Source organism: the organism of the source record quoted next, unplaced genomic scaffold (genome assembly GCF_019419815.1).
Source record: "Pyrus x bretschneideri cultivar Hongxiangsu unplaced genomic scaffold, Pyrus_bretschneideri_v1 Contig28, whole genome shotgun sequence".
NCBI classification, from domain to species: domain Eukaryota; kingdom Viridiplantae; phylum Streptophyta; class Magnoliopsida; order Rosales; family Rosaceae; genus Pyrus; species Pyrus x bretschneideri.
This window is the reverse complement of record NW_025999590.1, coordinates 4,513,482-4,535,930: the sequence shown is the minus strand read 5'-3', so window position 1 is coordinate 4,535,930 and position 22,449 is coordinate 4,513,482. Positions and strand designations below refer to the sequence as shown.

The 22,449-nt window shown below is 41.2% G+C and overlaps 4 protein-coding genes and 1 non-coding gene across 5 annotated transcripts; 3 read left to right on the top strand and 2 right to left on the bottom strand.

Annotated features, from left to right (window-relative positions):
• The first annotated feature begins 392 nt into the window (after positions 1–392).
• Positions 393–2,091, top strand: LOC103930112 (V-type proton ATPase 16 kDa proteolipid subunit). The gene is made up of 3 exons (XM_009339408.2): positions 393–592; positions 681–966; positions 1,785–2,091. The coding sequence occupies exons 1-3, from the start codon at positions 511–513 to the stop codon at positions 1,915–1,917; spliced, it is 501 nt and encodes a 166-aa protein (XP_009337683.1). The 5' UTR covers positions 393–510; the 3' UTR covers positions 1,918–2,091.
• A 1,811-nt stretch (positions 2,092–3,902) lies between these two features.
• LOC103930114 (1-acylglycerol-3-phosphate O-acyltransferase) lies at positions 3,903–7,292 on the top strand. Its single transcript, XM_009339411.3, has 9 exons — positions 3,903–4,123; positions 4,439–4,675; positions 5,296–5,342; positions 5,465–5,583; positions 5,672–5,832; positions 6,389–6,498; positions 6,583–6,682; positions 6,794–6,917; positions 7,012–7,292. Exons 1-9 carry the CDS (start codon positions 3,903–3,905, stop codon positions 7,135–7,137), a joined length of 1,245 nt encoding a protein of 414 aa, XP_009337686.1. The 3' UTR covers positions 7,138–7,292.
• Positions 7,293–8,888: 1,596 nt separating this feature from the next.
• LOC103930128 (probable LRR receptor-like serine/threonine-protein kinase At4g36180) lies at positions 8,889–12,730 on the top strand. Its single transcript, XM_048588594.1, has one exon. The coding sequence runs from the start codon at positions 9,097–9,099 to the stop codon at positions 12,523–12,525; it is 3,429 nt and encodes a 1,142-aa protein (XP_048444551.1). The 5' UTR covers positions 8,889–9,096; the 3' UTR covers positions 12,526–12,730.
• A 2,382-nt stretch (positions 12,731–15,112) lies between these two features.
• Positions 15,113–15,185, bottom strand: TRNAE-CUC. Its single transcript has one exon. It is a non-coding gene; the product is annotated as a tRNA-Glu (tRNA).
• A 3,398-nt stretch (positions 15,186–18,583) lies between these two features.
• LOC103930129 (probable LRR receptor-like serine/threonine-protein kinase At4g36180) lies at positions 18,584–22,437 on the bottom strand. Its single transcript, XM_048588257.1, has one exon. It carries the CDS (start codon positions 22,101–22,103, stop codon positions 18,681–18,683), a length of 3,423 nt encoding a protein of 1,140 aa, XP_048444214.1. The 5' UTR covers positions 22,104–22,437; the 3' UTR covers positions 18,584–18,680.
• Positions 22,438–22,449: the final 12 nt, after the last annotated feature.

The following is a 22,449-nucleotide window of genomic DNA, read 5'->3' as shown; positions in this document are numbered from 1 at the left end:
TTCAGGAACCATTTTAACTAAAAAACTTTTTTTTTTCTTCTAATAATTGGATTAAACAAATCAAAGACAGAGTCAATGATCATAATTAAGAGGGGTTTTGCAAAAGCAGAAGATGAAAAGGGGTGTGCATAAGGTGCATAAGCCATTTTGTTTTTCTTTATAAGATGCTATTCTATTTTTGAGTGAATCAAAATAAATTTTGTTAGATTAATCGTTAAATTAGTTATCAACGAAATTTAAATCTACGTCGTTACGTAAAAAATGATATTTTATTTTAAATTACTCTAATTACAAGAATAACTGAGGGCTCAAAGTATTGTACACGCTCATCTCGTCAGCTCGTGACTCCTCTAAATCCCGGGGGTATAAACGTAATAACATACTCGTACTGTTGGAGGCTGAGATCGAAAGTCGAAACACACACGCTTAAAGGCATTCAAGGAGAAGAGAAGGAAACCAAATCCATCAGAAGCCAGATCCGATCAAGGAATATCTGTCTGATCGAGCAGAATGTCTTCTTCAACCTTCAGCGGCGATGAAACGGCACCGTTCTTCGGGTTCCTTGGCGCCGCCGCGGCCCTCGTTTTCTCCTGTACGTTCCGATTCGGTCCAGATCTAACCGCCTAGGGTTTGGTCGGTGCGGATGTAGGGATTTTGATCGGGTTTTGTGTGTTTTGCAGGCATGGGAGCTGCGTACGGGACGGCGAAGAGCGGAGTAGGAGTGGCGTCGATGGGTGTGATGAGGCCGGAGCTGGTGATGAAGTCGATCGTGCCGGTGGTTATGGCGGGAGTGTTGGGTATTTACGGACTTATCATCGCCGTCATCATCAGTACCGGTATCAACCCCAAGGCCAAACCCTATTACCTTTTCGATGGCTATGCTCATCTTTCCTCTGGTCTAGCTTGTGGCCTTGCTGGTCTTTCTGCCGGTATGGCTATCGGCATTGTCGGTGATGCCGGTGTTAGGTAATATCTCTCGTTTGCTTTCGGCGTTTTCGCATTTTCAGTCTCGATTTTACACTGCTTCAATTTTGATTTAAGATTGGTACTCATTTTGCGATTTTAATCTGAAACTGATTGTATAAATTGCAATACAACATCGATTGGATTGTTTAAGAATCAAGTTTTCTTGGTGTAATTATTGTTTCTAACTAGATACTGAGAGAGTGAACATCGATTTGATTGTTTAAGAACCGAGCTTTCTGCGGCGTCTTGTGCTTGTTTTTTTTAGCTCTTACTTCTTGGCAATAGCAGATTGTTTTGTGACATGTGTGGTGATTTATTATGGGCTTTGACATATAAGGGATTCTTAACATTGCATTTGAGAAAAAAATTCAAACCCTATACTTTTTTTTTTTTTGAATACATTGATATTTTTACACTAAGGGGAGGGGGGTTCGGCTAAGCCACACAATGGATAACCTAATTTGGTAATGAATTCGTCATTCACGAGATTCGAACCTAAGACCTCTCACTTCCAAGTGAAGAGGAATACTACCAGACCGTAGTACTAAGTGGCTCAAACCCGATACTTTTAAATAATACTGTGCTGACTTTCCAATGGAAGACGGCCATCAAAGGAATATCGCAGCTAAGAATCAGTTAGAGCTCTTTTAAGTGTTTTTGTATAGAACCTATAATCGTCGGTGTTTTTATTTTCCCTAATGATCTAAAAATATTATGCTCTTTATTCTAGTTGTCAGGCAGTGTGTGGTTACTCGTATTTGGTGTCGTGTTGCCGTCCGATTGAGAGTTTTCTCTAATTTCATTTTTGTGTTATGCAGAGCCAATGCACAACAGCCAAAGCTTTTCGTTGGGATGATCCTCATTCTCATTTTCGCCGAAGCGCTTGCTCTGTACGGTCTGATTGTTGGTATCATTCTCTCTTCCCGATCGGGGCAGTCAAGAGCTGACTAGAAGGTGTGCTAGGCGGCGTTTGCGGTTGCTGCTATTCATCGAGAACTACTTTACTGTACGTTAAAGTTGTAAGTTTTGTTTCGCTGGTGCAGTGCAGATTCTTGTATGGTGTGATTGATGTGTTCTACCAGGTCGATTTGTTCAAGATTTATATAGCCTGTATCATTGTGTTTAGTACGTTCGTTCTTATTTTAGTTGTGGATGTGTTGGCCGTTAGTTATGTGTTGCAATGCCGACTTACCGGAACGGTCCGTTAAGTATTTTGAGTTTGGTTTATGAAGGTGAAATAATTTGAGGAATCCAGCACAAGTGCTTTGGTTGACCTTAGGGCTCATTTGGGCGTCGTTTGGTCACTAGGATTGAATTGAATAATTTATTATATTCAAAGAATAGTGAAAGTAGAGGTAAATAGTTTTCATTTTGGGGTGATTAGAAAGGCTTTTCAATTAAAATGGTCCTTGAGATGGATATAATTCATCACTTTGATTTGACAATGAAAATCGATAGAAATGCTCCTAGAGTTTGTCCGTCGTAAATCATTTTATCATTGCGCAAGTAAGTGAAAGGGTTGGTTGGACAAAAATTCTTTTAAAAAGGCGATCATGTGGTCTTTCACATGACAATTTAACGAAGATATTAAAAGATTTTTTACGAATGGACCAAAATGATTTATATTGAATAAATTCAAGGATCATTTTTATCGATTTATATTATCAAGGATGAAACGGAGAGTTACGCTAATTAAGGGCATTGTTTTGAATAAAAAGCCGATTAGAAATGATTAGGTATATGGAAACATTTCTTTAACAATCCTACTATTTTAGTGAGTAAATTAACTTCTGTTCTGTAGTAGAGACTAAACAAGGTCTTGGTTTCTCAAAACTGGATTGGATTGGATAAAGTCAATATGCTTACGGTTTTACTCATTATATAAACTTACACTATGTAATATCCGTAAATTGCAAAGGATTATAACGGATAAGTATCTTTCATATCTATATCTTTTTGTAGATAAATTTTCACATTTGCTTTCACATACACCTTCAATTATACATTCGGCTTTGAATGGTTATTTGACCATCAATATCGTTATTTGGCTATCAATAGGGGTTTTCAAAATTTATTTCTTGAGACTTATTCATTTCAGATTGTGGAGCCTTTGGGGAAATTCCACTCTCAATTTGTCAACAGTTGGGTAAATTGTGGAAGACATCAAAGCACTACTCCATTTAATCACTGAAGCTACTGTTACCCATACTCGCCGCAATGCAAATTATGTTGCTCATCGTCTTGCATGGATTGGGTTGTATTTGTCTCAAAGCTATGAATGGAATGGTTCTCCTCCAAGTGTTATTATTGACTTTGCTTGTAGAAGAATGTGTAAGGCATTGATTCAAAAATTGTATGATGTATTACTCTTTTTTATGAAATGAAATCTACTATCGTATTTTTTCAAAAAACAAATCACTGAATGCCCATGTTTAATCAAAGATTTTGAATAAAATCATTCCGATGTTTCTTGAATAAGAATAATTTTTTCATTTAATATTCAATTTTTATCTCAAATTTGTCTCTAAAATTAAAAACTAATAAATATAATCTCTAAATATGAGTGCTACACTTCAATATCGTCATTCCGTTATATTTGGACTAATGTGCTGATATGGCTCTACAACAAAAACAAGAAGTCGTGTTTGAATTTGGAAAGCTTGAATGGTTGTTTGGCGACGAAGTTGCTTGTTGATTAAGTTCCTGTTTCGCGGGGGCCCCACAAGGCCGAAATTTACGTAATGGCCAACGTATTTACTCGAATCACCGTCAAAGCTGACGACTGATCGGGAATTTAACACGTGTTCCTAGTAGTCGCCTTCCGTCGGAGCCAAAAAAAGCGCGAAACACTGACAAGGAATCGGCGTATATATAAATAATTGTCGGTTATTAATCGCAGCCAAAAATCAAAGCTTCCATTTTTGTGTTGAAAGCGTATGAACCTGCGTGGAATTTCGTCGAGAATGGCCGACGAAATCAGCAGGTCCGGCGACCTAGGAACCTCCCCTGCCACCGTTGCTGCGGCCTACGAATCCGTTGCTGTTGCTGCTGCGGCTAATCCCAAATCCAGATCCTTGTGGCCCTCTGTCCTCCGTTGGATCCCCACCTCCACCGATAAGATCATCGCCGCCGAGAAGCGCCTCCTTTCTCTTGTCAAGTAATCCACCTCTCTCTCTCTCTCTCTCTCTCCAGTTTGTTTGATTGCAAAGTTGTGTGAATTTGTTGAGAAAGTACTTAAATGGAAACTGCGGATTTTGTTAGTTTGCGCTGTCGCGAAAGTTCAAATTTTTTGGATTTTTTCTGAATTTCAATCGTAATAAGAACCTTAATTTGGAGTTGAAGTTGGCCGATCTCTCAAATTTCTTGTCAATTTTGTGGGATCAAACCCGAACTTTTCAATTTCTTCAATTTACTGAACGGTGGAAAAGGTTGAATTCTGGCAAAATTTATGGGCATTGCTTGAATTTTGCAGGACTCCTTATGTTCAAGAACGGGTGAATATAGGCTCTGGACCGCCGGGCTCCAAAGTCCGGTGGTTTCGATCCGAAAGCAATGAAGAAAGGCAAATCAACACGGTTACATTTGACAGCAAAGAGAATTCTCCTACGATTGTTATGATTCACGGATACGGTGCTTCTCAAGGTTTCTTCTTTAGAAATTTCGATGCCCTTGCCAGTCGGTTCAGGGTCATTGCCATTGATCAAATAGGGTGAGCAGATTCTTAACATTGATCATTGAATGTCTTCTTTGTTTGCTTTCTTTTTAACCCCCTTTGAAAGTTATAAATTTTGACATACTTCAAGTTATTCCATGGCGTGCAACCGACCTTAACTACGTTGAAGATAATATGATATGCGTTCGTTTCCAATTGTGATGTTAAAACTTTTACATATATGCCACTGCAATGAGGGAACATAAATGTTACAATTCTAAGTAGTCTAATTGATGTTTAAGTAGTTGGTTTTTGTACCAGATATATAGTCTTGGTTATCTCAAGGAGAAAAGAACCCTTTTCTCTTCTATTTTTGTGTCTGGTGCTCCGGAACTCAAATTATTTCGTCAATATCTACCATGGGCTTTGTTGAGATACAAATTTTTCTAGCTCTGAATTGGCAGGCTTTTATTTTGGTCCTCTCCATAGTAGCTCTACTGCGCACTTTGGTTTCTTTTCCATCTGATTTCGAAAACGTTAGAAATACACTGAACTTCCTTTCATGTTTGATGCCAGTCATTTTTAACCTTTTGTACTTCCATGTTAGATGGTGCTTTTTGGGGTGTATTTCTGTGAGACATTTTGTGCTCAAATCCTTGGTTTAATCTTATTTACAGTTGGGGCGGATCAAGCAGGCCTGATTTTACATGCAAAAGCACTGAAGGTAATTTTCTTTGTTCCGCGCATTTTAACTTTGACGGTGGTAAAAAGTTTGTTTCACTATTAATCTGTAAGTATGGGCAATGTAATTTTTCCAGAGTAATTAACTTGCAACTGGTAATGCAGAAACTGAGGCATGGTTCATTGATTCCTTTGAGGAATGGCGAAAAGCCAAAAACCTCAGCAACTTTATATTACTTGGGCATTCATTTGGTGGGTATGTTGCATCGAAGTACGCTCTGAAGGTATTTGACATCCCATATGTTTAGTTGAATCTAGTAATGAGGGTGGCAGTTTCTGTATTCATGATCGTAATCTTTATTCATGTGATAGCATCCAGAGCACGTTAAGCATTTGATTTTAGTGGGATCTGCTGGGTTTTCATCAGAGACAGATACATCATACGAGAGGCTTAACCAATTCAAAGCAACATGGAAAGGAGCAATTTTTAACCATTTGTGGGAGTCTAATTTTACTCCTCAGAAGTTAGTCAGGTAGATAAGTCTTCTTTTTTTTTTTCCCTATACAAATGTTGATACAATTTGCAAAATCATATCGTGCATGGTACATATATCCATTTCAATCATTTATTTAGGTTTCTGATCTGGTAGTTGTACACTTTACAGACGCAGGTTGCAACTATTACACGTGTGCTATGAACCTCTAAAACTAATTCATTGGAAATATTATCCTTTTGCATTTATTTGAAACAACTTCAGCTTCCCACCTCCACCCATACTGATTTCCCATGCTTTCCCTTCTCTCCCACCCTTTTCCTGAGAGGAATGGCCCAGAAGAGGCATGCCCATGTATTTCTTTTGTTTTCTAAATCATTTTTCAAGTCGTGTGTTGCTTTTGTTCAAATTGTCAGTTTAGACATGAAGTACTTTTTTCTCATTCATACCACGCACATTTTGAGCCATTGTGGCACATTGAAATCCATTCCTTCCAAAGATTAGTGGTGGGTTAGAGATGAAAGAGAGAAACGGGTGGTTCATATTATGCTTTCCTTAACTCTTATGTTTGTACATGTTTACCTTATTTTTGCAGAGGGCTAGGGCCTTTGGGTCCAAATCTTGTTCGAAGTTACACAACTGCGAGGTTTGGTTCTTATTCAACAGGGACCACACTAACTGAAGAGGAATCCCGACTTCTAACAGGTAATTTAAGATCAATTTGTTTGTGCACAGAACACACATGTCCTACCTTTTACGATCTTGATGGTTTCTTTTCTTCAATTGCAGATTATGTGTACCATACTTTAGCAGCCAAAGCTAGCGGGGAGCTGTGCTTAAAGTATATATTTTCTTTCGGTGCGTTTGCAAGGAGTCCCCTTATACACAGGTCTGATGCTACTAATCTCTTTATTCATTATCACAGAAGAGTTGGAAGTTCGTTGCAATAAACTTGCTTTGAGCAAATCTTTTACATGTAGTCCTCCTCTTTTATGTACAGTGCATCAGAGTGGAAAGTGCCGACTACTTTTATTTATGGTTATCAAGACTGGATGAACTACCAAGGGGCTCAAGAAGCTGGCAAAAAGATGAAAGTCCCGTGCGAGATCATTAGGATTCCAGATGTATGTTTCTCTCCCTCCTATTTATCCATGAAGTTATTGTTATTAGTTGAATTTGATCTCGATGAATAAAGTTCTTCCTGGTAAAAATTTGCAGGCTGGGCACTTTGTATTCATAGACCAACCCGATCGTTTCCATTCAGCTGTTTTTTATGCTTGCCGTAGATTTCTTTCGCCGGACCCTGCCGTTGAATCCTTTCCTGAAGGTTTGACACCTGCCTGAAAACTGGAAAGTGTATTTAGTCGTTTCCTTTTCATTTTTTCTGTACAGTCTTACTAGTCATTACTTTCACGGATGAATCTTCAAATTCCTGTAAGTGTATCGTTGATACTCTCTGTATGCAGAAAATTCCTACTTCTAGTGTACTTTTACCACCATTTTTTAAACCTGTATTCTGCTGCTCTTGGCGTAAAACCGAGCAGAGTGGCATTTTAAGATTTATGCAGCGGACCCCATTTTGTTGGAGAAGGCTTTGTTATTGTTGTTGTTCTGCTGCTCACAATTATGGTGGACATATATTTAAGTGAGTTCTCATAACCACCTCGGTCACTGCCCGATTCAGTGCGGGTTTGAGCGAGTTATAGGCCATAAGCACCTGTGGACGTGTTCCAACTTACCTCTAACCGGAAAGCAACTGCCCCCGCATTCCAAAACGATTTAAGAGCGAAAAATGACTTTCGCAATGCCCTGTTTGTTTTTATCTTATTTCTTAGTTGATTTATTCAATCTTGTGATTAGAAGTAGAAACAAAAGGAGGAGTGGGTTGTGAGAGAACAGGGCGTACCACACTACTATAGTTGTGAGCCTGTTTATAGTCACGACTGTTGTTATAGTCAACAAGGTTGAAACTTCTAGGAAAAAACTTGGGATTGGGAGGGCGATTTTCTCGGTGAACTAACCGTACCCCAAACCAACAGAGGTGAACAAGTAGAGTATACTAGGACGCTTGAGAGAACCATGTTGAAGGACTTCGGCAAAATGGCCCTGTAACTTCGGGAGAAAGGGTGCTTTCTTATCTTTTGATTAAAAAAACAACACATATCAAGTATTTGCTAAGTACAAAGAGAGAACGTAAATTATTACCCTTAAAAACTAGGGAGTTTTAACGAAATACTTCCGTTACTGTTTTCTTTTAACGAAAAATCATATTTTTACCTTTTTCTGTTACTATTCATTATATCTTTATTTATTATTTTTAACTTTTTTGATCTTTTTGTTAATTTTCTTTTAAAAACTACCATGTCGTAAGTTTACACAAAAGGCAGTGTTCGATTGAGTTGGAATGCTGTCACAACGATCTTTCGGTTGAGTGTATGTGTGAAATTATTTCCTTAAGAAAGTAACGCTTTCGACCTTTTCTCCCGCGCATCTTCCCCGCCCTTTTTCCAACAGTGGCCATGACAACATCATTGACATTTTGAGGGGGACCGCTCCAATTATTACTCTCATTTTCTTTATCGGTCAGGATCTTCGCCGGATTTTCTTTGTGAGAATTTCAAGATCTTTGTGAGAATTTTAAGAATTTTCAAATCATATGTGTTCATCGTAAATTATGCAATCAGAAATCATTGTAAAATTTTTTACTTAAAATTGAATATAAAGCGTAACTGATGAAAACTAACCATACAATACACATTAAACGAATATAATTAAAAGATTCTCGTAAAAGAATCCAGCGGAATCCTCTCTCACCTTTTTCCACTTTATTTCATTTTGTCTATTTATTTTTCAACTAAAAATTGAAAATAAATAAACAAATAAGTAAAAAGGTGAGACTTGCTTTTCCCTTTTTTTGTCAAAATTGTCGTCCACAAGTACGAAAGACTACCCCAAAGAGATCCGATCTTTGACTCCAATAGCGAGCCAAGTACGTTCCTTTCACACGTGGCATCTGTCCATTTGACTGGTTGTGAACTTACCATACATCTGCCCACACAGTAAAACACCACCGCTGCCACTTCAGTCCTCAGTATCACTCATCTGCTGCTCACTTGGAACCCTAACTCTCTCCCTCTTTCTCTCCGCTTTCCCTTTCCTCTGAGCAGATCTTCTTCTCCTTCTCATCTGCAAAAATGGCGGCCTCTCGATCCACCTCCTCCCTCCACCACCACAAACCCAGCAGCGTAACTAATCTATAAACCCAGCACATTCTGCGTTCCAGTCCTCCCTCTGACCTCTCTCATGGCGACGCCCACCTTCCTCTTCCTCGTAACAATTGCTATTCCAACAATTTACTTCCCCGCCACCTTAACGGCGGCTCAACGGCTGAGTGCGGAAACGGCACTCTCTGAGATCCAAGCGTTAACGGCGTTTAAGCGTAACCTCCACGACCCTCTTGGCGCTCTTGACGGCTGGGATACGTCCACGCCGTCGGCCCCGTGCGACTGGCGCGGCGTCGTCTGTTACAACGACCGAGTGCGGGAGCTCCGCCTGCCTCGTCTCCACCTTGGCGGCCGAATTACTGACCACCTCGCGAGCCTCCGCGAACTCCGCAAGCTCAGCCTCTACAGCAACAACTTCAACGGCGCCATACCTCCTTCTCTCTCCCAATGCGCTCTCTTGCGGGCTGTTTACCTGCACGGCAACTCGCTCACCGGAACTCTTCCGCCGGCGATTTTCAACCTCACCAACCTCCAAATCCTCAATGTCGCGCACAATTTCCTCTCTGGAAAAATCTCCGGCGACATTCCGGTGAGCCTCCGTTACCTCGACCTTTCGTCGAATACATTCTCTGGTGAGATTCCGACGAACTTCTCCGCTGATTCAAGCCTCCAGCTTATCAATCTCTCATTCAATCGGTTCTCCGGCGGGGTCCCGGCGACTATCGGGGGTCTCAAGAATCTTGAGTATCTGTGGTTGGACTCGAACCAGCTGCACGGTACTCTGCCTTCGGCGATTTCCAACTGCTCCTCACTCGTACATTTGAGCGCCGACGACAATGCGCTGAGAGGTCTGATTCCGACGACGATAGGAGCGATGCCAAAGCTTCAGGTGGTGTCGCTGTCGCGGAACGAGCTGTCAGGGGCGGTCCCCACGTCGTTGTTGTGCAGTACTGCAAACAACGACTCGTCGTTGAGGATTGTGGAGCTCGGATTCAATGCGCTCACAAGCATCGCTGAGCCGCCAGATATCTCAAAATGTTCGAGTGCATTGGGGGTTTTGGGCTTAAAATCCAATCAGGTAAGTGGCTCCTTCCCATCTTGGTTGATAAACGTGACAACAATTATGAGAGTTCTAGATCTTTCTGGAAACTTGTTTTCGGGTCAATTGCCGCCGGAGATTGGCAATCTTCTCCGGTTGGAGGAGTTTCGGGTGACAAATAACTCGCTGTCCGGTGAAATTCCTGGTGAGATCGTGAAATGTAGCTTGTTGCAGGTCCTTGATGTTGAAGGAAATAGGTTTGCAGGTCAAGTTCCACTTTTTTTAGCAGGAATGAGGAGCTTGAAAGTGTTGTCTTTGGGTGGGAATTTATTCTCCGGTCCCATTCCGGTGAGTTTAGGAGCGCTTTCGTGGCTTGAATCTTTGGATTTGAGCAACAATAATCTGACCGGGAAAGTTCCTGATGAGCTAATGATGCAGCTAAGCAACTTGACTAGTTTGAATCTGAGTAATAACAAGTTTTCTGGTGAAATTATTAATGTTGGAGAGTTGAAGAGCTTGCAGGTTTTGAATTTGAGCAATTGTGGGTTTTCGGGGAGTGTTCCTGCAAGCATTGGCGGTTTGATGAAGCTTGAAACACTTGATTTGAGTAAACAGAAGCTTTCGGGGGAGTTGCCGGTTCAGATTTTCGGGTTGCCAAATTTACAACTGGTTGCTGTGCAGGAAAATCACTTATCAGGAGATGTCCCTCAAGGTTTTAGTAGTTTGATTAGTTTGAACTATCTTAACCTATCTTACAATGCTTTTACTGGTGATATTCCTGCAACTTATGGATTTCTCAACTCACTAGTTGTTCTATCATTGTCTGGAAATCGCATTTCGGGTACAATCCCACAAGAGCTTGGAGATAGTTTGAATCTTCGAGTTCTTGAGCTTTGTTCTAATCAGTTAGGTGGCAAAATTCCAGGCGATATCTCTCGCCTATCCAATTTGAAAGAGCTCAATCTAGGTCATAATAAGTTGACAGGTGAAATCCCAAAGGAGATTTCCAATTGCTCTTCTTTGAATTCTCTGTTGTTAAGTGGGAATCGCCTTTCAGGTCAAATACCACACTCATTGCCTAAGTTATTGAACCTCACAGTGTTGGATCTTTCCTCTAACAATTTGAGTGGCACCATCCCCGTAGATCTTTCGCTCATCATCCCTCACTTGAAATACCTTAACTTATCAAACAACAACCTTGCTGGAGAGATTCCGAAGCCACTGGGTTCTCAGTTCAACGATCCTTCTGTGTTTGCAAGGAATGGAGATTTATGTGGGAAACCATTGGATAGAGAATGTGCAGATGTGAGAAGGAGAAAAAGAAACAGGTTGACTTTATTGATTGCGGTGGCTGTGGGAGGAGCTTTTCTTCTGGCGTTGTGTTGTTGTGGCTATATCTACAGCCTACTGCGATGGCGGACAAAACTTAGAGAAACGGTAATCGGGGGGCAGAAGAAACGAACTAGCCCTCGAACAAGCTCAGGGGATAAAAGCAGCCGGGGAAGTGGCGATGGAGGGCCAAAACTAGTGATGTTCAATAGCAAGATCACGTATGCAGAGGCATTGGAAGCAACGAGACAATTCGATGAGGAAAATGTGTTAAGCAGGGGAAGATATGGACTGGTATTCAAGGCCACGTTTCAAGATGGAATGGTGCTCGCAGTTCGACGCCTTCCCGATGGTTTTCTTGATGAAGGCAGCTTCCGCAAAGAAGCTGAAGATCTTGGCAAGGTGAAGCATCGAAACCTAACAGTTTTACGAGGCTATTATGCCGGTCCTCCGGACGTGAGGCTCCTTGTGTACGATTACATGCCCAATGGAAACTTAAGCGCTCTTCTACAAGAGGCTTCTCACCAAGACGGGCATGTACTAAATTGGCCAATGAGGCACCTCATAGCACTCGGCATTGCTCGTGGATTAGCCTACCTGCACTCTGCCTCAATGGTACACGGCGATGTGAAGCCACAGAACGTTCTTTTTGATGCTGATTTCGAAGCCCATTTATCCGAATTTGGTCTAGACCGGGTAACCATAGTCACACCAGCAAAAGCTTCCTCGTCTTCAACCACGATTGGCTCCTTAGGCTATGTGTCCCCCGAAGCTGCATTAACAGGGCAAGCAACGAAAGAAGCCGATGTGTATAGTTTTGGGATTGTATTGATGGAGATACTGACCGGGAGGAATCCGATGACGTTTACTCAAGACGAAGACATTGTGAAGTGGGTGAAGAAGCAACTTCAGAACGGTCAAGTTTCCGAGCTGCTCGAGCCCGGGCTGCTCGAACTAGACCCGGAATCGTCAGACTGGGAAGAGTTCTTGCTGGGAGTGAAAGTGGGGCTTCTTTGCACGGCTCCTGATCCGCTTGATCGACCATCCATTGCCGACATTGTGTTCATGCTTGAAGGTTGCAGAGTCGGACCCGACATCCCGTCGTCAGCTGATCCGACGTCTCTGCCTTCGCCAGCCTAATTTTCAATTTCAGCTTTTAACCAAGAAAAGAAAAAAAAAAAAAAAAAAAAAAAAAGACCATTATCTTCATTGCAGCAGTTGATTGATTCATTTTCTACTATTGGTTATATTCCTGGTTTTTTCCTACTTTTGCTCAATTAACTTTGATCAGGGTCCCGGAAATACGATCCAGTAAGCCAAATGTCATTACTGCAACTTTTTTTTAGGAGGATTCTCTACTCTTCTATTCTCATTCTTTTCCATCTCTTCCTCACACACATTGTTTTTTGTCTTATTATCTTATAAAAAATCAATATAAGATGTTGACGTGGTTTAACTGTGACCGTTCAAATAGAAGGGCATAAAAGGGTAGAGAGTTAGAAGGGTAGAGAATCCTTCCTTTTTTTTTTTTTTTTTTTATTGAGCTTAGATCTAGATAGTCAGATTTGAATTTTTAAATGAATAGATTTAAAATGAAGTGTTTTTATTCACAGTTTCATTTATCATCGTTAAATAAACTAAAATTTATAAATTTAAAATCTAAATTCATTGGATTTGAAACGGGGATAAAAATTTTATTTGAAATATGAGAATAATTTACGTAGCACATATAATACTGTTATTTTGACGTTATGTGATGTTAAATACAACGTATACTTTACACGAAGTGTATTATTGGTATGGAATGATTGGCAGGCGAGGGGACTCACCGAAGCGACGTATCATCCGGTGTAAGTTGCCCCCCTATGTTCCCGCCAAATAACTAACACTCAATTGGGGTGGAGCACGTGGCGACAACTGTAGAGATAGGAAAGTAGCCGTTAAGATTGAACGTTCGCCAGGCACGTGGTCCCCTAATCAGATTCTCTGGGCCTTTGCTTGCACGTCGGATTTTATTAGGAAATTGTTGACCAGCACGTGGTCTCTTTATTTTTACGTTGGTACCTCAACCAAGTGGGTTTTTTTATGAAAAAAATTATTGAAAATGGTTTGAAAATTTTAAGTTTTAACGATAAAGATAAAATAAAGTAAATAGTATCATGATTGACTTTTTAGTGTAAGAATGTGATTTTTCGTTAATGTAAATAATACCAGGAGTTTTTTGTTAAAGTTCCATTTTTCTATTAGCCAGGTAGCTGCTTGCTAGGTTCATCCGACATAGAGCTTTTTTAGTATGACAGTCATACGGGATGGTACATCACGCATCATTATATAAATAGTGTGATATGTGTGTCAAAAAAGTTAATAACTTAAAAAATAAAATTTTCCACTACTTACATAAAAACACGTGATGTATCACCTATATTCCCGTCACAATTAAAAATTTCTCTATCAAGCAGGACCATGAAATGAAAGCGTAGATAGGGCCGGAACGCTCACGCCTCATATCTCACTTTCTGAGGGCCATGGCCTTTACCCTTTTTTGCTTCTAATTCACTCGCATAACATTTGACTCGGGAAAATAATGTCCGCGCTCTTTTATACTCCGCAGTCTCCCTTTTTTTCTAGTTTTTAAATTGAAATTGAATGAATTAAAAGAGCATCGGAGAGAAAACAGGTATGTGGATATCATTTTCCTTAGACAGACGATGGGAGGCATATGGTAGGGGAACGGGAAGGAATTCACACAAAGAAATAATAAGCTACCTGCTCAGTTGCAGTTATCATCAAAACAGGCACTGTTGATATATATGTTGCTAGAAGTTTTTGTCAAAATATACAAGAGCAGCCCCTCTCAGCCTTTGCGACACCAAACAGCCGCTCGCTGCATTGACACACTCCCGATAGAGTGGAAGGTTACACCAGCAGCCCTGAGAATTCGAGTTCCTCGCTTTGTAAGGAGATGACGAGGGATATGAGGAAGGAGATAGGCAGCAAAAACAACTTGGCCGCAAGAAGTTGCAATTACGAGACTTGCGCAGAGGTCCAAGTCCAGGCAGCTATTTTCATTAGTTTTCCTTTTAAACAAACCATTCCGAAAATTGCTTACAGAGAATCATGGCAGCCATGATCAGAGGACGCTCGAAACCTTCGGAATGTAATCTTCCACAAGATAATCGATGGTATCAACCCTAGAATACATACACGATCAATGCCCGATCAACGTTAACGTCCAGATTGTTTATTTGAGCAAACTTCGATAAGATGCGCACAAGCCATGTACTCGAGGTCGAGGAGTCACTCAAACACCCATTGACAATGTAGTTGTTCGCATACCCAACAACCCTGGAATTGCAGTGGTAGCCCATATCCCAGGATCAGGACCAGAAGAACAGCTGAAGAACAGCAGGGAAAGGACCATTCCGAAGTCGTCGGACGTGAGCTCGTTACCAGCAAGATCTATGAACGTTTTAAACTCCGATAACTTTAGTTCGATCTCCGCAGACGACCTGTTGAGGGCACTGGAATCTGGAAATTGCTTCTGAATTCTGGCAAGCATTATCAAGGATCCCTCCTCTCCTCCGAGTAGAGAAAGCAGGAAGGAATAAGTAATAACCTGGAAAAACGAACCAAAGAAGTAGGGGATTGGTGGTGTAAGAATTTGGGCCTTTGGCATAAGCCCATGTGAAATTAAAAACCCAAGAGCAAAAATAATGGAAAAATAGAGTTCCGTTGCCGGGACTTGAACCCGGGTCTTTCGGGTGAGAGCCGAATATCCTGACCAACTAGACTACAACGGATTATTGACGCTACGTGCAACAATAAATTATAAATACAAATATATTAAATCCACCGTGGATAGATCAAGGGCTTGTTTGGAAGTGCCTTTAAAATGACTAAAAGTATTTTTAGTGAAATTTTTCTGAAACCAGTCCTTAGTAAAAATTCAAGTGGATCCTGAAAAAACACTTTATTACTTCTTCCAACACTTTTCAGTTATTTTAAAAGCATTTTTAAACGAATCCCAAATTTTTTAAATTTGAAGTGTATCTTTCTTACATTGTATGCATATATTCCTATATATAAAAAAATTAGGGCTGATTTACTTTACCTCCATGGTTTGTCAATACAAACATTGCACATGTTTTGTCAATACAAACATTGCCAATGTTTTGTCAACACAAAACATTGCACATGTTTTGCTGGATTTAGTAGGCACTGACCTTGTATTGTGTATTGGGAATCATGATATTTTCTGTGTGAATGAGCAGAGAAACTTGAGTAGGGATGGTCATGCAATCTCACAACCAAATGAGTACAACTCTATTTTGGCACCTTTCGACTCTCAATATGTAAAATTTTCAAAGCACAACCAAAGATTTTTCATAAACTGTCTGTCAACTTATGTTTTTGGCACAATATTTTATAATGTTGGTATGGGAATTGATGTTAAACTATGAGGTGACAGGGAGTCCTACTTTGAAATAGTCCCCTTAACATTTCTCGAGTAAACAAATATTAATTCAAATTTCTTCTGTGGTTTATCTGTTTGTATAAACAACGGCAGATATAGAAAAAAAAGTATACAACAAGCGATGCATGGAAGTTTCCTCGTAATGAAGGGTCGTATTGGTAGCCTCTGTACGTGGGCCGAGCGAGTTATGAAATGCATGCAATGACAATGGAAGTGAGAACGACATGTCATGCAATTGAATACAATGAATAGTTTGTTCGTTTATTGATAGACTGTTCGTTTTCATGACCCGATTAAATGTGTTGTCGACTCTGTTAGCGTGCAGGCCCATCGTGAAAAGAGGTTAGATCATTTTCGAACCTCACACTCCAGAGTTGGCAGACCAAATAATTCGAATTGTTTAAAAGAGAAATATCTGATCCTCAGAAGAAAGAGATTATATGTGAAATGAGCTATAGAGAAAATACCAAAAAAGATAGCAACATTTAAATTCAACAATTTAGATCGTTTGATCACGAGTTCTGAAATATGAGATCCGGAGAGAGTCATCATCACTAAAAACAAATCATCATGAGTTTTAGCACCCCTAATCTTTTGCACTTTATCATTTTTAACTTTTTCATGTACTCTGCAACCTTTCTTTTATCATCTCTGCTCTTGTTCTTATTACCCATAAGTGGTGCATCAGTCTGGTGCAGTCTGTGGGATCCAGAACAACCATGCAACTTCCTGTGTTCCAGTCCTATTATTGCTTTGCAATGTATCAATCACGAGAAATTCTCTCTTGCAAACAAGATACATATCATTAGTGGTGTCGCCCGCTAAGATATTATAGGCGGCGCTATTAGCCCATTAGATGTTTATTGCGTATTCAAAGCAGGCAACACAAGGTGAATTAGAGCCGAGAATACTTCTCACTTAACTCACCGTGTAGTGTTTCATTTCAATTAATTATGAATTACCATTGCGTAATTTTTTTTTCCCTTTTTGTCAAATGACAATATATTATTATGTTAAATGGTCATAGTGGAACAGAGAAATGTTACAATGGTTCTCTCAAAATGAGACTTTTCATGAATTATTTGCTACTTCACAGTTTAAAGTTAATTTATGTGCCAACATTATAAAACATTATAACAAAAACATGAGAGGACAAATAGACCATAGAAAGTCTCATTTTTAAGAGAATTTCCTTACATTTCTTAAGCGGAGAATACCACGATGATAATGAATTCATTCTAAATAAAGTGACAAAAAAGTTAAGAAATAAAATAAAAAAATTGAAGGAAATTTCCCGTGTTGGTTCACATCAATGGCTCTTTGGGCCAGCCAGGGACGAGAGAGGATCTTAGTCGGATCCTTCAATCACATCCGTTCATCGTATATCGTACGGTCAGTTTTTATCATATATTGTTTATATTTAATTTTAAATAAAAAAATTTACAATAATATATAATCACACGACGATGAATAGATATAATTGTAGGATCCTTATATGCTCACACAGAATCTGATTAAGGGCACGGGTCCGACACTTCCGTGGGTCCTGACGCCTATACCCTGGCGGGAGACGTCGTATCTTAACGGCTACTTTCCTCTGTCTTCAGGGCTCGACACGTGGGCTATCCCGATTGAGTGCGAGCTATTTGGCGGGAAGTAGAATACCTAAACAAAAGCATTAAAAGCCCTTACCTACACCAAACCACCATGAATGATGATATTCTGCTTTGTATTTTCAAGTGGCTAGGAAGAATTAATGTTTATTTAGCATGAATGACATTGTTTTAAGAAAAAGAAAATAGAGACGTTAGAGTGACAATATATTAAATGAATCATGCGATGCAAAATCAAATTCTAAAATACGCTAGGTTTGTTGGACAGTGGTCGGGAGTTTAGCGTCTACACGAAAACCTAGGTGGATTTAAATAAATTTATTATATATCCTATAAATAAGTACTGCTTATACTTAAAATAATTGCATTGAGATACATTAATTGCAAAATAGATACACTATATTACTACATTAAGGGATGAGAGAGTGGGCTAAGCCTCATAATGAACTAGCAATAATGTGGTTCAAATTCGTCTTTTGTGAGAATGAAACTTAAGACCTCTCACTTACCAGTGAAGAGAAATATCACTAGACTGTAGTATTAAGTGGCTATAGATTATAAAATATCAGAATATAATGAAAATAAAAGGAACAATCACATAATGTATGTTCATCTAGTATTTTACAAGTCTCTTATAATTTATTGAAAAAAAATATAATACAAAATGAAAGTTATTTATTTTCTGCCTAAATAGAGTCGCGATCTAGACAGATGCCTAGGTGAGTCTGGAAGGGTTAGACGGATGCTTAAACAGTCTAGATAGACGTCTAAGCATGTCTAGGCGGCCTTTTATAATTTTCGAACACCTAGGGATTAATTAGGACGGTGGTCAACCGCTTAACGCCTAAGCTGTGCCAGACAGAAATTTTTAGAACAATGCACAAAAACACGTAATGCCACATAATAGTTATGAACACCGTCACCTTAACGTCTATGATTAAGGAGAACATAGTTTATGTCTAGCCCGATGGAGTGGTCCTTCGGCGACGTCAGGTCCAGGTTATGAAATTGAGCAAAAGCAAGAAAAAACGGAATAAAAGGCCAACCAACAGTAGGAAATGAATTGATCAAAAGATAATGCGCCTTTTTTTTTTTTTTTTTTCTTTTTCCTGAATATTATAAACCCTAATAAGTACATACAAGTGCAAGAATGAAGACGATGATGATTGAGGTAATGATTTTTTTAAAATAAAAAAATGAATAAAAAATTAGACCGGCGAAGGCAGAGAGGTTGGATCAGCTGAGGACGGGATATCCTGTCCGACCCTGCAACCTTCAAGCATGAACACAATGTCGGCAATCAATGGCCGATCAAGCGGATCAGGAGCCGTACAAAGAAGCCCCACTTTCACTCCGAGCAGGAACTCTTCCCACTCCGACGATTCGGGGTCAATCTCGAGCATCCCGGGTTCGAGCAGCTCGGTAACTTGACCCGTCTGCAGCTGATTCTTCACCCACTTCACAATGTCTTCTTCTTCCGTAAACATCACCGGCTTCCTCCCTGTCAGTATCTCCAACAGTACGATCCCGAAACTATACACGTCGGCTTCCTTCGTCGCTTGCCCCGACAATGCCGCTTCAGAGGACACGTAGCCTAAGGACCCGATCGGCGTGGTAGACGAGGATGCTTCTGCCGGTGTGGCTATGGTTAGCCGGTCTAGTCCAAATTCGGACAAATGTGCTTCGAAATCAGCATCGAAAAGCACGTTCTGCGGCTTCACATCGCCGTGTACAATTGAGACAGAGTGCAGGAATGCTAATCCGCGGGCAATGCCGAGCGCAATGAGGTGCCGCATTGGCCAATTAAGTACATGCCCGTCTTGGTGAGAAGCCTCTTGGAGAAGAGTCCCTAGGTTTCCATTTGGCATGTAATCGTACACGAGGAGCCTCACGTCCGGGGGACCTGCGTAATAGCCTCGGAGGACTGTTAGGTTTCGATGTTTCACCTTGCCAAGAGCTTCAGCTTCTTTGCGAAAACCGCCTTCATCGAGGGTTCCATCGGGAAGGCGTCGGATTGAGAGCACCATTCCATCTTGGAATGTAGCCTTGAATACAAGTCCATATCTTCCCCTGCTCAACACATTTTCCTCATCGAATTGTCTTGTTGCTTCCAATGCCTCTGCATACGTGATCTTGCTAGTGAACATCACAAGTTTTGACCCTCCATTTTCTCCACTTCCCCGGCTCCTGTCTCCTGAGCTTGCTCGAGGGCTTGTCCGCTTCTTCTGGGGACCGGTTACCATTTCCCTAAGCTTTTTTCGCCATCGCAAGAGGCTGTAAATGTAGCCACAACAACACAATGCCAGAAGCAAATCTCCTCCCACGGCCACCCCAATTAATAAAATCAACCTACTCCTTTTTCTCCTTCTCACATCTGCACATTCTCTACCCAGTGGCTTCCCACACAAATCTCTATTCATTGCAAACACAGAAGAATCATTGAACTGAGAACCCAGCGTCTTCGGAATCTCTCCAGCAAGGTTGTTGTTTGACAAATTCAGGTATTTCAAGTGAGGGACGAGAAGCGAAAGACTTTCGGGGATTGCTCCACTCAGCTTGTTAGAGGAAAGATCTAACACCGCGAGGTTTAATAACTTAGGCAATGAGTCTGGTATTTGACCTGAAAGTTGATTCCCATCTAACAACAGAGAAGTCAAAGAAGAGCAATTGGAAATCTCCTCTGGGATTTCACCCGTCAATTTATTATGACCTACATTGAGCTCTTTCAAACTGGATAGGCGAGAAATACCGCCTGGAATTTCGCCACCTAACTGATTAGAACGAAGCTCGAGCACTCCAAGATTCAAACTATCTCCAAGCTCTTGTGGGATTGTACCCGAAATGCGATTTCCAGACAGTGATAGAACAACTAATGAGTTGAGAAATCCATAAGTTGTAGGAATATCACCAGTAAAAGCATTGTAAGATAGGTTAAGATAGACCAAACTAATCAAACTACTAAAACCTTGAGGGACATCTCCAGATATGTGATTTTCCTGCACAGCAACCACTTGTAAATTTGGCAACCCGAAAATCTGAACCGGGAACTCCCCTGAAAGCTTCTGTTTACTCAAATCAAGTGTTTCAAGCTTCATCAAACCCCCAATGCTTGAAGGAACACTCCCCGAAAACCCACAATTGCTCAAATTCAAAACCTGCAAGCTCTTCAACTCTCCAACATCAATAATTTCACCAGAAAACTTGTTATTACTCAGATTCAAACTAGTCAAGTTGCTTAGCTGCATCAATAGCTCATCAGGAACTTTCCCAGTAAGATTATTGTTGCTCAAATTCAACGATTCGAGCTGCGAAAGCGCTCCTAAACTTGCCGGAATGTCACCGGAGAATAAATTCCTAGCCAAAGACAACATCTTCAAGCTACTCATTCCTCCCAAAAACAAAGGAACTTGACCCGAAAACCTGTTTCCTTCAACATCAAGTACCTGCAACGAGCTACATTTCACAATCTCACCAGGAATTTCACCGGACAGCGAATTATTCGCCACCCGAAACTCCTCCAACCGGAGAAGATTGCCAATCTCCGGCGGCAATTGACCCGAAAACAAGTTTCCAGAAAGATTTAGAACTCTCATAATTGTTGTCACGTTTGTCAACCAAGATGGGAAGGGGCCACTTATCTGATTGGAATTTAAGTCCAAAACCCCCAATGCACTCGAACATTGTGAGATATCTGGCGGCTCAGCCATGCTCGTGAGCTCATTGAATCCGAGCTCGACAATCCTCAACGACGAGTCGTTGTTAGCAGTATTGCACGACAACGACGTGGGGACCGACCCTGACAGTTCGTTCCGTGACAGCGACACCACCTGAAGCTTCGGCATCGCTCCGATCGTCGTCGGAACCAGACCTCTCAGCGCGTTGTCGTCGGCGCTCAAATGCACGAGCGAGGAGCAGTTAGAAATCACCGATGGCAGAGTGCCGTGTAGCTGGTTCGAGTCCAGCCACAGATATTCAAGATTCTTGAGACCGCCGATGGTCGCCGGAACCACGCCGGAGAACCGATTGAACGAGAGATTTATAAGCTGGAGGCTAGAGTCGGCGGAGAAGTTCATCGGAATCTCCCCGTAGAATGTGTTCGACGAAAGGTCGAGGTACCGAAGGCTCACCGGAATGTTGCCGGAGATTGTTCCGGAGAGGAAATTTTGAGCGACGTTGAGGATTTGGAGGTTGGTGAGGTTGAGAATCGCCGGCGGGAGAGTCCCGGAGAGGGAGTTGCCATGCAAGTAAAGAGCGCGTAACAAAGCGCACTGGGAGAGAGAGGAAGGTATGGAGCCGTTGAGGTTGTTGCTGTGAAGGCTGAGCTTTCGGAGTTCGCGGAGGTCGGCGAGCTGGTCAGTAATTCGGCCGCCGAGGTGGAGACGAGGCAGGCGGAGCTCCCGAACTCGGTTATCGTAACAGCCGACGCCACGCCAGTCACACGGGGCTGACGGCGTGGACGCATCCCAGCTGTCGAGCGCACCAAGCGGGTCGTGGAGGTTGCGCTTAAACGCCGTTAACGCTTGTATCTCGGAAAGTGATGTTTGCCTTTGAGCGGCCGTTAAGGCGGCGGCGAAGCAAATAGGAACCGCAAACGCTACGACGAAGAGGAAGGATAAATTAGCCGTTGCCATGGGTACTGCTGGGTACACGGTGAGGTCAGAGAGAGTACTGCAATGCAGAATGTGCTGGGTATATAATTTTATTTTTGGTAGCAGTGGGATGAGTGCTGGGTTTGTAGTGGGGTGGGAGGAGCGTCTGAAGAAACGGAAGGGAAAGAAAGGAATGGATTCTCTGTATTCCTTTCACCTAATTCTTCTCATCGAACAATTTAGATTTTTAAAATTTGATCAAACGGTTAATGTTATTATAACTTTTAAAGTGAATCATTTCCGGATCCCCTTTTACCTAATCCTACTTATCAAACAATCCGAATTTTTAAACTTTGATCAAACGGCTAAAGTTATTATAACTTTTAAA